The following is a 12,944-nucleotide window of genomic DNA, read 5'->3' as shown; positions in this document are numbered from 1 at the left end:
CCCCCCCCCAACCCCCCCCCCCCCCCCCCATGCATATCTGGCAGTTTACGAGTCCTGTGGTGGCTGCATTGTTTCTCTTTTTAAAAGCTTTTTTCTATTTTTAGTTTCACCTGATGATTCTGCCAGTATCACACTTTCTGTCCTAAGGTTATAACACTCACTCACTGTACATTATCTACAGAAGAGCAACATTGTCGCCCAAGGACAAGACTACAGAATACAGAGGAGGTATTTTGCAGTCCCCAGAGACAGCTGTGAACAATGCTAGCTGATAAGAGTGTCGCACAGACAGACAGTACAGGTAGATATCAGCTTACTAGATTTTTGGCAGGATCAACGGGCATTTTTTTCTCTTTTTTTTTTTAGGTAACGGAAATGCTTCCAATGGTATTTTTTTACCAGGTGAGCAAATAATATATGTTAATTGTTACGGTTTACATTTTGTTTTTTTAATTTACGTTAAACATTGATTTCCATAGGTTTTACAAGACCAAACAATATGCCACAGTAATCAACAAAGTTACTTCTTCCATGGGAAGAAGTACAATGCCATTAACAAATGACTGAAACAGAGATGGAATTAAATCATTTGTAGTTATCCAAAACTAGCGTGGGAGGTGCAGAAAAAAAAATTTCCATCTGATTTACCCAAACAAGGAAAACAGTTTTTTTTTTCATAGCGCTTTGGAAGCAAAATAAACACTGCGGGGAAAAAAAACATATTTACAAATCTGGTTTACTAGTGTTTAAAGATTTCAAGCTCTATAAAGTAGAGAGGGCAACGAGTGAAACAACTTATTTACACAATTATCTAAATACGATTAAACAGCTGATGGACAAATATTAAACTCGAAAATGTATAGTCCTTTCAGCTTAATGTAATCCTCTCTCTGTAAACACCCAAGATGATTTTTTTTTTTCCCAACCAGAACAGTCCTGACATCTCATAAGCCTAAGGGTGAATAGCAAGAGATTGTTTTCGATCGTTATAAATATTCAAGAGACAGGCAGACCATCTGCTTTCATAATACAGGTAAAAGGAAGGCTGAAATGGAGAACACTTTGCAAAATGGTTCTTTGCAAAGTCTTCCCTTCCAAAAAAATTTAAAGACAGATGTCAAAACTGTTTAAACAGTGTAATCTGGACATTAGAAAAAGCAATATTTCTCCCGTATCACAGACGTCGATACTTCACCCATCTGTGTGGCTACAAATTTCTACAACTTGTCCATTATAATTTATACCAGGAAATTATATGGCTCTGTAAAACCAAGACTTTACAACTCTGCAAGACAAGTCGTGACAGCTCAGGGCAATGCATCTAAAATATTGCCCACAGACAAAGTCATTATTAAAGTACATGTACAGTGTGCATGCAGACTGAGCAGTTTAATGGGACAGAATAGCACAGTTGTTGTTTGTACCTGCATAATTGTTGCTTTACCGCATCATGTGTGGCCACAAAATCACAAAAGTAAAACATGACTGGCCAATGGTGACACCGTGGCCATAATTGGTCATTGTTTAAAAGTCTAAACTTCACTCTGGTGGTTTCCCTTCTCTTTTTCAATAACTTCATAATGCCCCATGAAGACAATCAATAAGGCAGTTCTGGGAGAATGTGCAGATAGACAAATTAGTAAGGTCATTAAAAATAATTCCAGATTACTTTGACACTGATAACGTCACATAATGTCACCTGTAATCATATATACAAATGTATTGTAGAATCTGAAGCAAATAATTAGATTAGATTATTTAGGGTCTACATGGACTTACTAGGCTGTGTTTGCCCACAATAACCACAAAATGAACAGTGGTCAATTCATCTAAAAGGGGCTGCATGTTTCAGTACAAAGAGAACTGTACAAAATGCAATTTGTGCTCAGTGTTTTAGCAATCATTGACAGTGATAAATGTTGTCACCACAAAAATTAATTGGGTGCAGTTCACCATGTGGTCACTGTGGCACTAACGGTCACATGACAACAGAACATGTATGTCCTATCTCTTAATTTTAGTCCTTAATGGGCAATGCACAGGGAAAAACAGTGTGCCAAGAGTGAGCATGTACATAACGGTTACAGCTTATTATGTCACCTTTTCTTGTTACAATTCAATAATTCATATTTGTGGATTTAATCTTTATCTTAAAAGTAAAACTCCCAATATAAATCACATATTTTTCAGTTGTCTTTCATAACACCATGGTCGCCTGATGCAGCCACAAATAATTTCTGCTTTTTATACTACTTTTCCCTACTTTTGACAATATGAAAGGATTTATTTTACTGAGCAATACAAAAGGGTGCTTAGTATATTATATTAAAGTGAAGCTAAACTCAGGAGTTAAATCTTAAAAATGCTTTCAAGTACCTTAACTATTAACAAAAATGTAGCTTATTCGTGTATCCCCTGGCTGTAGATCCTCAAACCAGCTCTAAATTGGTGCTGACACTGTCCTTCCTTCTGTAGGGCAACTACTTTTGTTCCCCATGGTCCCTGTGTGTGTTGTGAGGTAGCCACCACTCCAAGCTCACTCCTGTGATAGACAACAATCTCAATGCAGACTAGTAAACTAAACATGGGATTGTTGTCTATCACAGCAGTGATTTTGGAGCGGTGGCTACTTTACAACACACACAGGGGCCATGGGGAACAAAAGTAGCCCCCCTCCAGAAGGAAGAACAGTGTAGGCACCAATTCAGACTATTTGAAGTCTACAGCAGAGTGATGCACAAATAAGCTGCATTTATGTTAATAGTTAGGGAACTTGAATGTATTTTTGGTTTAACTCCTGAATTTAGTGTCACTTTAAGTAGCCTACCCAGCCAAAACATATATTACAGTTGCGGGTGAACATGTGTTGAATCACCCTCTGAGTCATTTTATCATGCCAACCTCTACCTACAACTATATTACGTTTGGGTACACGGACCCTTTCATGTAAATATTACAAGGTACTGCTCAACTACTGTAGTATAATGCAAAAATGGGTTAGATATATGTAAAGCTGTGTATAGCAATGCAATCATTATGAAATCAGGACCATACACCCTGACTGCTGGAATTCCTTATCTGACAAAATAATCCTGAGAGGTCTGTTACAAATTGGATTTTGGTGTCCCTGGTCTAACTTTCGATGACATGTTAATTGCCACAGGTCTTACATTTGAACAGACAATGATGAATCAATTCCCTCAACTTATAAGGGACTTAGGCTGGCAAACTGAATAATGGGATTGACAGTTAGTATCTATGACTACTACTATAACTAACTGTGAGGTGTAGTAAGCTTACCATTGGCATAAAAACGTATTGTGAGCTCCAAAATCTTTTCCTATTCCGGTGGCAAAAACGAATAGTAACCCCTATGCATAATAATCTTTTGTTCACCACTTTACGATAGGTGACAGGTAAATATATTACATAATTTACCTTCTATCCACCTTACTGTTCCATTTCTAGCTCTAGGTAGGTGGCTATGTATCTACCCTGTAGGCTATACAGCCCATGTGTACAGTACAACACTGCAAGGCTAAATCCCAGGTGAAAACTGCTCTGTTCACTAAACTGAACCTAAACATACATTCACTCTGACAAACATAAATAACTACCAGCATTAATTATACTGCTGATGGAGAGGAGTAGACTATAATTGTAAAATACCAAAGTAAACATTATTTTAATGAATGTTATAAAATGAGGTCTAGCAAATAGAAGGGAACATTTTAACTGACTCATGAGCAAACTTTTTTTTCCTATGGCTACAACTAGGTAAAAAAAAAAAAACAGAACCTGTACATGATACTACAAATAATTGTATGAGCTAATATTCTATTATATAACAAAGGCTAGTGTATGCAAAATTACAAATTGGCATGGTTTCTTTTTAAAAGTTACACACTGCGATATTATAAAAAAAAAGACTACTGATACATAAATAGAAAGCCCATTTGGTGTTTGTAATTTCAAGACAAAACGCTGGAAAGTTTGAACGGAACTTATCTGCTGGTGTTGCAGCCCATAAGCAACCTTCGACTATTCCACTTGGATACTTGGATAGAAAGAACTGTAATTTTCCTTCCATTAAGCTTTCCATTTAAAAAGAAATCAGATACTAATGTATTGTCAAGTGAACATATAGATTACTATAGGAAGGCAATGGATTATACCACCCAGTTAAAACATCAAGCTATTCTGCTGCTTATATATTGTGCAAGAATGTGTGATGCTAAGCTGCTGGACAGTTATGAACCTAATAGCAAGCAATGTAATAATAGCACAAATGATACTCAGCAATGGCTTTTTAAAAAAAAAAAAAAAAAGAACATGTGTATTTATCACATTTGTGCTATTTAGCATCTGCTATTACAGTATTCTTTGTGCTGGATACAACTTAATATACTAGATTACCAGCATACGGTTAATTATTAAATCCTATAGCTGTTATCCAAATCTTTAATTCCTTGACTGATTTGCTAAGAAATATTTTTTTTTAAACCCTAAAAGTTTAATTTTACATATATGATGGAGACTACAAGCACAAAACCTAAAAAATGGAGCAGTTCCATTTTTGTATTAAAAAAATTAAAATATATGGAAATGAATCAGTTTCATAATCAAATGAAATACCATTAAAAAAAAATATTGATCGCTTGGATATAAATGTAAACGCAAGAGTGAAATTCTTTACCACTATGGGCCAACAGTGGAAACAAACATGGGTGACTATGTATGGAAAGCGAGGCATGGGTTTAAACCATTTAAAACAAAAACACAAAAATTACGGGCAGATTTCCTGGCTTAGACTCAAATTCATGGTCTGTAGGGCAAAATAGGCATTGTCATAGCTTCCTAAAATATGGGTGGACTGCTTTGCCACCTTTCCTTAAGTGAAGAGCACCTTGTATGCTCTTGAAAACAAATGTCTGAAAACGGTGAAATCCATTCCACAAAAGAAGGCTATTCAGCTAGTTAAATCATTTACCTAAAAATTATGATCAAAAGAGTGCTTTAATTATGAAAATATTAATGAAAGCATATTCAAAGACTAAATAAAGAGTCAAATCATTTGCATACCCCATTAGAAATCCAGTTCAATCCACCAGAGTAATAAAAAATAAAAATAATAGTCTCTCTCTCTTTCAATAAGAGTGGGAACAAATTCACTTTACCTGAAGATAATCAGGTAAGGAACATTCATACTATTCAAAAAAGGTTTCCGTTTTCATGATTTTACTTTGTTGTATTACTAGAAGGGGGGAAAAAATGGAACGAATCCTATCTGTTGGTTCCATGAGCGGCTGCAGCAAACGCCCACTGTTTTTTTGTTTTTTTTGCAGTAGCTACAAATGTGGCAGTTGTATAAAAGCTACATGGAATGGCTCGTAACCAGTGAATAGAATTTTGATTATTTTCAGGCCAGAAATCATTGAATGGGAGCCATAAGACTGGTGGAACAGAAACAAATATTGTGCGCAGCAGCAACCGGACAACAATTCAAATCACCTGCAACACATTTTTGTATTAATACACAAAGTTGCCAAAAGTGGAATGCCTATATATGTTAAGTGAATAGCAAATTGTGGCCAGTAGTTAAAAATTAAATATCAGAATAGTAATATAATATAAGCAAGAATAATTTATAAAATGCATGTGCTCTGAATAATAATAATATTAATGTGCCATAACTTTATCAAAATAGTGGAGAAGATGAAGATGTGTTGTGCTGTAACTGGTTTTAAAAAATATACTTGCAACTAATGCAAAGATATTGTGATAATACACAATTGCTATAAGATAGTAAATATACAAGAGCTACAGGGAAGACAGCGCGGATGAATAGAGTGTGAAGTATGTCGCTAAGCACTATCCATTTAACTGTAGATCACACTAGTGCTTAAATTAGCACAATTTTAAATTTGTTTCAAAACACTAGCATAGTAGGTAAGCCCCAGAACGAGACCTAAAATATCAAAGGCTTGCCCTTTAAATCTTACCATTATTCTTTAATGTAAGCAAGCAAATATAACTTTTTTTAAAAGACAATAAAACATCCTTTCAAGTGCGCAGTCAAAATATACAAAAAAGGGGGGGGAAAAAAGGAGATTAGGAAACTAAACAACTATTTCACTTGGCAAAACAGTCCTTATCGGGGCAAATTGAAGCCTGATCAAAATCAGCTCAAAGTCCTACCAGATCATAGTTAAAAAAACAACAGATTTCAATGGTCTGATTGTATTACTAGAATATTTTAATTAGATTATATGACAGGATTCTAATTGTGTTGCTTGTAATTATTCTGAGTCCCATGAGGAATCTTTTTCTCACCTTTTTTTTAAGGCTGCATGCATAATTCATTGTTTGGGTGTAGGCTTTTGTACAAGATATTTTCCTACTATTGTGGACAACGTGAAAACCTAAAGTGTGCTGTGGCAATTACATCACAATGCTGGAGGGGAATGGCAGGTGCAATCCAGCATGAGATGTGATCATGTGTTAGAAGTCGCTGTACATTGCTAAGAACAATTCCTAGAGGTGGCAACAAGCACATTACAATTATCGAGGTCATGCCAGTTATTGGACGCTTGACAACATAGCAGTATTGTTTTTCAATACCATTCAAGGCTGATACCTGGGACAGAGGGCACTCCTTAGCCAGTGAACTCTGATTCATATCTTTCAGCAGGTCCTTCAGAGCGTTACGTACTGTTATGTGGGACCATTGCTCAGGAGGCAAGTCTTCAAGTTTGGGGCAACTATTAGAGACAGATTAGAGAAGGGATTATTACAAGGCTGCATCCTGCTGCAGAACATTCCTTTAAGACAGACAGATTTCATTTTGCGCATCAAGCAGATGCATCTGGAGATTGCTCTCGGTCTCCTGATTGTTCCGATTAGTTAATTACTTTATACAACACATCTGCTGTATTGATGCATGAATTATACATCAGCTGCATGTGGCGACTATTTTTGCATGTTACTTCTACCTTCCTGCTCTGATGCGCTTGGTGAAACAATTTAAGGTGCAATGCCTTCTCACAAGTGATCAGGAGAAACAGGCTTAAGATCAGTCTTTCTTTTTTTTTTATAATTGTGACTGAAGAAAAGCAAAATACTAAAAAGGAAAAAAAAATATATCACATACCAGATTACATTAAGAAGGGTGAAGTCATTCTTTCACAGAATGTACCCAGATGGCTTTGTGCAGGATATGCAAAAATATTTTCTGTTAAGTACATTTTATGTAAAATACCCATTTGTAATGCATGTATTGAATTAATTGGCTAAATATAATTCAGCATATACAGCATACGTTACAAAAAAAAAAACACAAAAAAAAGGAGGAGCACTAAATGTATGTCAGACACGAGTAAAAGTAATGCTTCAGTCGCTTTAAAAAAACTTTTGGTGCCAGGAAAGTATATTAGCACACCCCATTAAAAAAGTAATAAGGGAAGGTAAGACATTTGCAGCTGATAAGGAACAAAGCAGTCTACACATCATGACTCACCTATGTAGTTGTATTTTCAGTGTGACCACATGAAACACATCTTGTAGCATATCTGCTACAGTGGCATCAGGAGCATCTGTAACACAGGAAAGTGGAACTGGATTCCATTTACCAACTTGGATCAGCCCTGCATCATAAAGATAATGTGCATTACTTTCAAAATTAATGCTACGTTAATGATCTAGAAAGAAAAAGTCCCTGAGCTTTAAAATAACATTTAAAATACAAATAAAACAAATTTAAATTTAACCGATTGTATTTCACAGAATAGAAAAAGCCTGGAAAATAGGACAATATCTTTAACAATAATTATTGAGAAATATACATCTTGACCCGCATAAATTAGCAAGCACCGAAATACTAGCATCTCTGTCTAATGAATGCAGAGAAAGTGAGCGTCAACTGTTTCACACTTAAATATTTAAGAAAGAGTCAGTAGCAAATTACGCTGCCTAAATAATAACAAAAATGTGAAAACTGAAAAAGGAAACACATCTAGGTATTCAGTCATAAATGCAAATTGACTCTCAGCATTCCATCTGCTCAGATATGCTCAGCATTTCTCCCTAGATTCTCAGTGGACCATATTATTAAGGTCAATAGTCATGCTAATGATTCAGTGCTAACATCTTAAGTCCCTTAAAACTAGCCATGCTATTTACTATTCGCTGCAAAAAAATAATAGTGTAAAAATAATAATAGTAACCATATTCAAATATATCAGCATTTATTCATGTATTGAGTAACAGTGTAACACCTTCCCCTCCTCATTTGCTGTGACTTGATTATTTACCTTTGGCTTGGGCAGCTGCGCTGTGAGAATATCCAAGGGACAGTAGAGCCATTTCAATCAACTGGTTAAAAAGCATGTCCTTCCTAACCAACACAAACTCTGCATGCTCCTCTTTGCAGTCATACTCAATGAAATTTTCATAATGTTCCACAACGCAAAAAACTGGAAGCATATTTCCTACATGAATCAAAAGAGTAAACAAACAAACATTATTAACAATAGCTACAATTAATAAAAATAATAAAAAAACACAAAATAATCCAAAACAAAGAACAGAATTAAAGTAAATCGAATGGCATGTTAATAAATCTTAGCTATACTACAAATGTACAAGAAGTGTATTTTATTTTTCTGAAGTTGAATTCATTTAATCAATGGAACGCTGGGGTATCACATTTCAAAACTTCAGTCTGGGTGCAAAAAAAAAATTAAAAAAATCTCATTAACAATACAATAAATAAAAAATGTGTACTTTACTAATTACTGGCACAGTGACCCACTAGAATGTAATTCAATATAAAGATAGCAAAGCGATCCCCTTAAAAGTAATAGAAACACATTCTTCAATTTCCTGACAAGGGTTTTGGCGGCAATGCTTACATTCCACTACAGCGATCATTTTAGGAAAATGTTTTGCCAATTTTTTTTTTTTTTTTCATTTTAAGAAACATGTTTACTGTCTTCTGTTGGGGACTATAATATCATAACATATTTCGAAGAACAAACTGTGAACACGCCACCGTATGAATGAAGTTGTACGACAAACTAAAGCTAGTAGTGAGTGTGCTGCAAAATGTACTAAAACTCTTGGTCACAAGTGCATTAATAAAACACTAACAATATCATATAATATTTCATAATTACATTATGTTAAAGGTTTACAATTTTCAAAACGTCAAAGATATAACAAATAATAAAATTACTTTTTGCTTGAAACCAACCCTGGTAAGTATCTCACACAAGCTGCCTATCGTTGATAATCCAAGTAAAGTGATGTCTGGGTGTCAATCCAAATCTATTTCTCAGTAAGACGACATTGGTATTCAACTGGTTAAGATCAGGAACTGTTCTTTCAACATGTAGGAGGACTGTAGCTATTCTCTTCTGAAGGAGTAGCTAAGTAGGGACTCCTCTGTCTTTGAAGTGGGTGAGGGGAGCCCAATTCATTATGTGAACTCTCCTTGTGACCTTACGCAAGTCTCTCATTTGTTCCCTTCATCTGTGCCAGAAAAGATCACAATCAATTCAATGCAAGAGCTCCCTGAGTCTGAAACATGCTACATGAGATGCTGCTTGGGTCTTTTTAGAAAGAAATATTGAGGTTATAGCTTCGCACAATTAAAAGCTTGCTCCTTAGGTGGACTTGTGATCAACTCATTTTATTAATAAGATGCATCATATATAAACGATGCATTACATGAAGCCCTCATTGCTAAAATGCAAGGGAGATGAAGTGAGGATAAAAAAGAAATCAAGCTACACACATATATCTTTAACACTGAGCGAATACATGTTATTAGCACAGAGTGACGTGTTGTCCTTCCTCAAGTGATCAGCATTATAGAGCAGTATTCTCGCATTAACTGCTCCCATCTGACTGAAAGCTTGGCCCAGCAACTTTATAACTGCCCAGCATTAAAAAAGAGGAAAGCTTTGGTCAGTGCTAAAAATATAAGATGATTCCAACCTGAAGGCACTGCTAGAGCGTTTGCTGAACATTTATGAGCCTATGTAAATAACAAGTCTGCATAAGGAGCAGTGAGTCTGTAGAATCCTTGTCTAAAACTGTCCTGGCATTAAACTTTGCTGTGCAAATATCACATACTACCAGAGGCAGCTTAAATCTCCTATTTAGGAATTTATAGAACTTATATGTTTGCAGGCGTCAGAAAGTCCTTTTTATAAAGCCTTGCCCCAGCTCCTCAGTACAATATTAATGCACTCGCTCTGAAAAGCCATAATAAATTTTATTTTTAATGCTTGTTCTGCCCTGGCTTTCTTAAGATGCATACATTCTTGGCAAACAATCAATAAATAGGGTAATCATGAACAGAGGCCAAAGAATTTGCTGAAGTGCTCTTTTTCCATTTTAATAGATAGAGATCTAACAATACCAACTGCTGTGTCTGTTCATTTTAGGATCAATATATGCTTTGTTTTCGCCAAACGGAATGCAAAATGAAGGATTGTATTATAAATGTTACACATTGAAGACAATGAAATTCCAATGCCTTCAACTATGTAGCTGAAATTATCAGTTGTCTACGAATAATGCCCAGTGCATTCCAAACCTGAAGGAAGCAACTATAATAAGCTCATTATTTAGGTTTCCATATCATAACTGTTGCAGTTTTCAAGTGTGGCTAAGTTATTCTTCCTTGCACCCAAAGACTTTACACTGTCCAACTTGGGGTTGGCAGAGCAAGCATTAAAACGAAAGGAAAAAAAAAAGAAAAGTAAAAAATGAAGACATCTCAGGAATATTACCTTTTCGGATAGTGCTTCTCATCATATGAGCGGAATGTCTAAGAGGTATCCCTTGCATTTTTGCTCCTGTGCTTCCTGCTCTTCCTCTTCCTAGAGGACTTCCATTCTGCTCAAGGCGGGCTATTTTGGCTGGCGGACCTTTTGGATCGCTTACATTGTTAGACATTTCTGAATGTTCTGTCCCCTGAGTGTTCTCGTTCGAATGATCCATGCTCAGTCCCGCCTCTAAGGATCACCTGGCTCAATTAAAAAAAAAAAAAAAAGTGTTTATAAATCTATGAGGCACGCTCATCTTTTGTAGCATAGGAAAAAAAATGCAAATAGTAACCAATTTTACTAGTGTACAGAATACATTCATGGACATAAAAATGAAATGCAATGCATTGCTTGGACTATTTAGTTGAAGCACACATCTTAAGAGAGAGAACCAGCCCATTTTTGTTTTTTTTCTGACTACAAATAATGAACACCTGCAAAAGCTTGTACATATTGATTTATGTTTAGAAAGTCTACTCATCATAGCTATTGACACTGCTTTGATTCACGAATCTGCTTACCACACCTTAGGCAACAATTTATTTACGGAATGTTCTGCCACCCTGGAAAAATGTACATTTGTACAAAACCATTTACATGATTCGGGAAGACAGACCTCTGTGGCTTTTTTTTTTTTTTTTACTTTTTTTGGGTAAGGTTTTACATTCATTCCCTCTAACAGCAATATTTGAATTTCCTAAATACTGCAAGGGCATAATTTTTTTTTAAAAATCACAAAGTAAAATGAATAAATAATTAAATAAATAATAAATACATTGACTGAAAGGGACACATGGGGTCTCTGTTTATGTGAAAAGCAACCTTGTATGTACAAGACATATATTTAATAACCTGATAGTACTTTTAGATGAATATTTATGTGCAATAACTCATTCCCAGTGAACATTTTTTAAATCTGACTTACTTTGGACATGTATGCACCTGCTGCTGTTGCTACAACAGTTCTTACAGAGTTCACTAAGAGGACCTTTAAACTTTTACATTTGCTAAGACTCCTGTGCCATGCCACATAACATAGTGGCATCTTCACATGAATAAACATGTCACCTAGTACATTACTGACAATATTTTTATTATTCGGCATCCTTCCCATGTACTATCAACACAGGTATCCAGTGCCTCATCAGAAACTTTGTTGTAGGACGTCTGATCGCTACAGTTTTCATTGCACATCACCTACACAGTCTGGCTTCTTCTAAACTCATGTATTTGGAAGCTTCAAGTGCTGTGTAGGAAATGTAATATTACCAAAAGAACGTATTTTGTCCTTTCTGTAGAAGCCAGGCATAATGAGAAGACAAAGTGTAAGACTTAACCTTCCCCTGTGAATTATAGACCTTCCTTAATAAACGAAGCTTCATTGAAGTCTATTAATTACACTTATTTTTAAAAAGGTCTCAGGTTCAAATACATCAGGCTTGCACTCTTGAACGTTGATGCCCTACCTCTGCACAGCACAAAAATTGAAATCCCAATCTATCTTGGTATAAGAGGGAAGACTGAAGTAGTTATGGAGTGACAAAGTGCGAGTGCTCCAGTCATGATGTAAGTCATGTCTGGGTGTCAGACACTACATTCCCTCCAATTAGAAGCTATTTTGGAGAAATGTGACCGGCACGGTGCTCGTAGTGGGCTCCTTGATTTGTGGACTACCCGCAATGTATTTAGTGTCAAAATCGGAATCAAACATGCATAAACCATCGAATTCTCCCCCTCCCTATTCAAAACACTGTGCCCAAGGCTAAAGTTCACCGAGATCTCAATTACAAATAATGATGAGCGGAGTGTACCCACAATGACAGCACAAGGCGGTGACTATTATCTGTAGTTATCCCTGTCAGGCAGAGCCTCGTTCTCCTTAACCCATTCACTGCAGGCACAGGGTCAGCAAAGAGCTGTCTCCCTGGCTCAGCTGTAGTCATAGCAAGCCGACACATTGTCAATGAGCAGGCAGGCCACCCGTGTGTCATCGAAAGGAGGAAACAGGAACTGGATACAGCGGAATACTTCACACCTCCAAGTCTGACTACAAACAAGTTGCGGAAAGCATTCTTTAGATGAAATGAAGTGCCCCATGCTTTGGAAGGCATA

The 12,944-nt window shown here is 36.1% G+C and overlaps 1 protein-coding gene across 7 annotated transcripts in view; it reads right to left on the bottom strand.

Moving 5' to 3' along the window:
• Positions 1-12,944, bottom strand: part of SATB1 (SATB homeobox 1) — a 96,098-nt gene that overhangs the window by 82,493 nt on the left and 661 nt on the right. For 5 of the 7 annotated variants that reach the window (XM_018576320.1, XM_018576336.1, XM_018576343.1 and 2 more), the window contains exons 2-5: positions 10,797-11,032; positions 8,310-8,486; positions 7,517-7,643; positions 6,638-6,761 (exon numbers count right to left, since the gene is read on the bottom strand). In XM_018576320.1, the coding sequence (XP_018431822.1) occupies positions 6,638-6,761; positions 7,517-7,643; positions 8,310-8,486; positions 10,797-11,007 (639 nt within the window). In that variant the 5' untranslated portion in view covers positions 11,008-11,032. Of the gene's footprint in view, positions 1-6,637; positions 6,762-7,516; positions 7,644-8,309; positions 8,487-10,796; positions 11,037-12,944 lie in introns of all 7 variants that reach the window. The other 2 variants (XM_018576329.1, XM_018576367.1) reach the window with 2 other exon arrangements.

The sequence above is a fragment of the Nanorana parkeri genome, unplaced genomic scaffold, assembly GCF_000935625.1.
Source record: "Nanorana parkeri isolate BGI_ZX_2015 unplaced genomic scaffold, ASM93562v1 scaffold4, whole genome shotgun sequence".
Classification (NCBI taxonomy): domain Eukaryota; kingdom Metazoa; phylum Chordata; class Amphibia; order Anura; family Dicroglossidae; genus Nanorana; species Nanorana parkeri.
The sequence above is the reverse complement of the archived record's forward strand: the minus strand, read 5'-3'. Positions and strand labels throughout refer to the sequence as shown.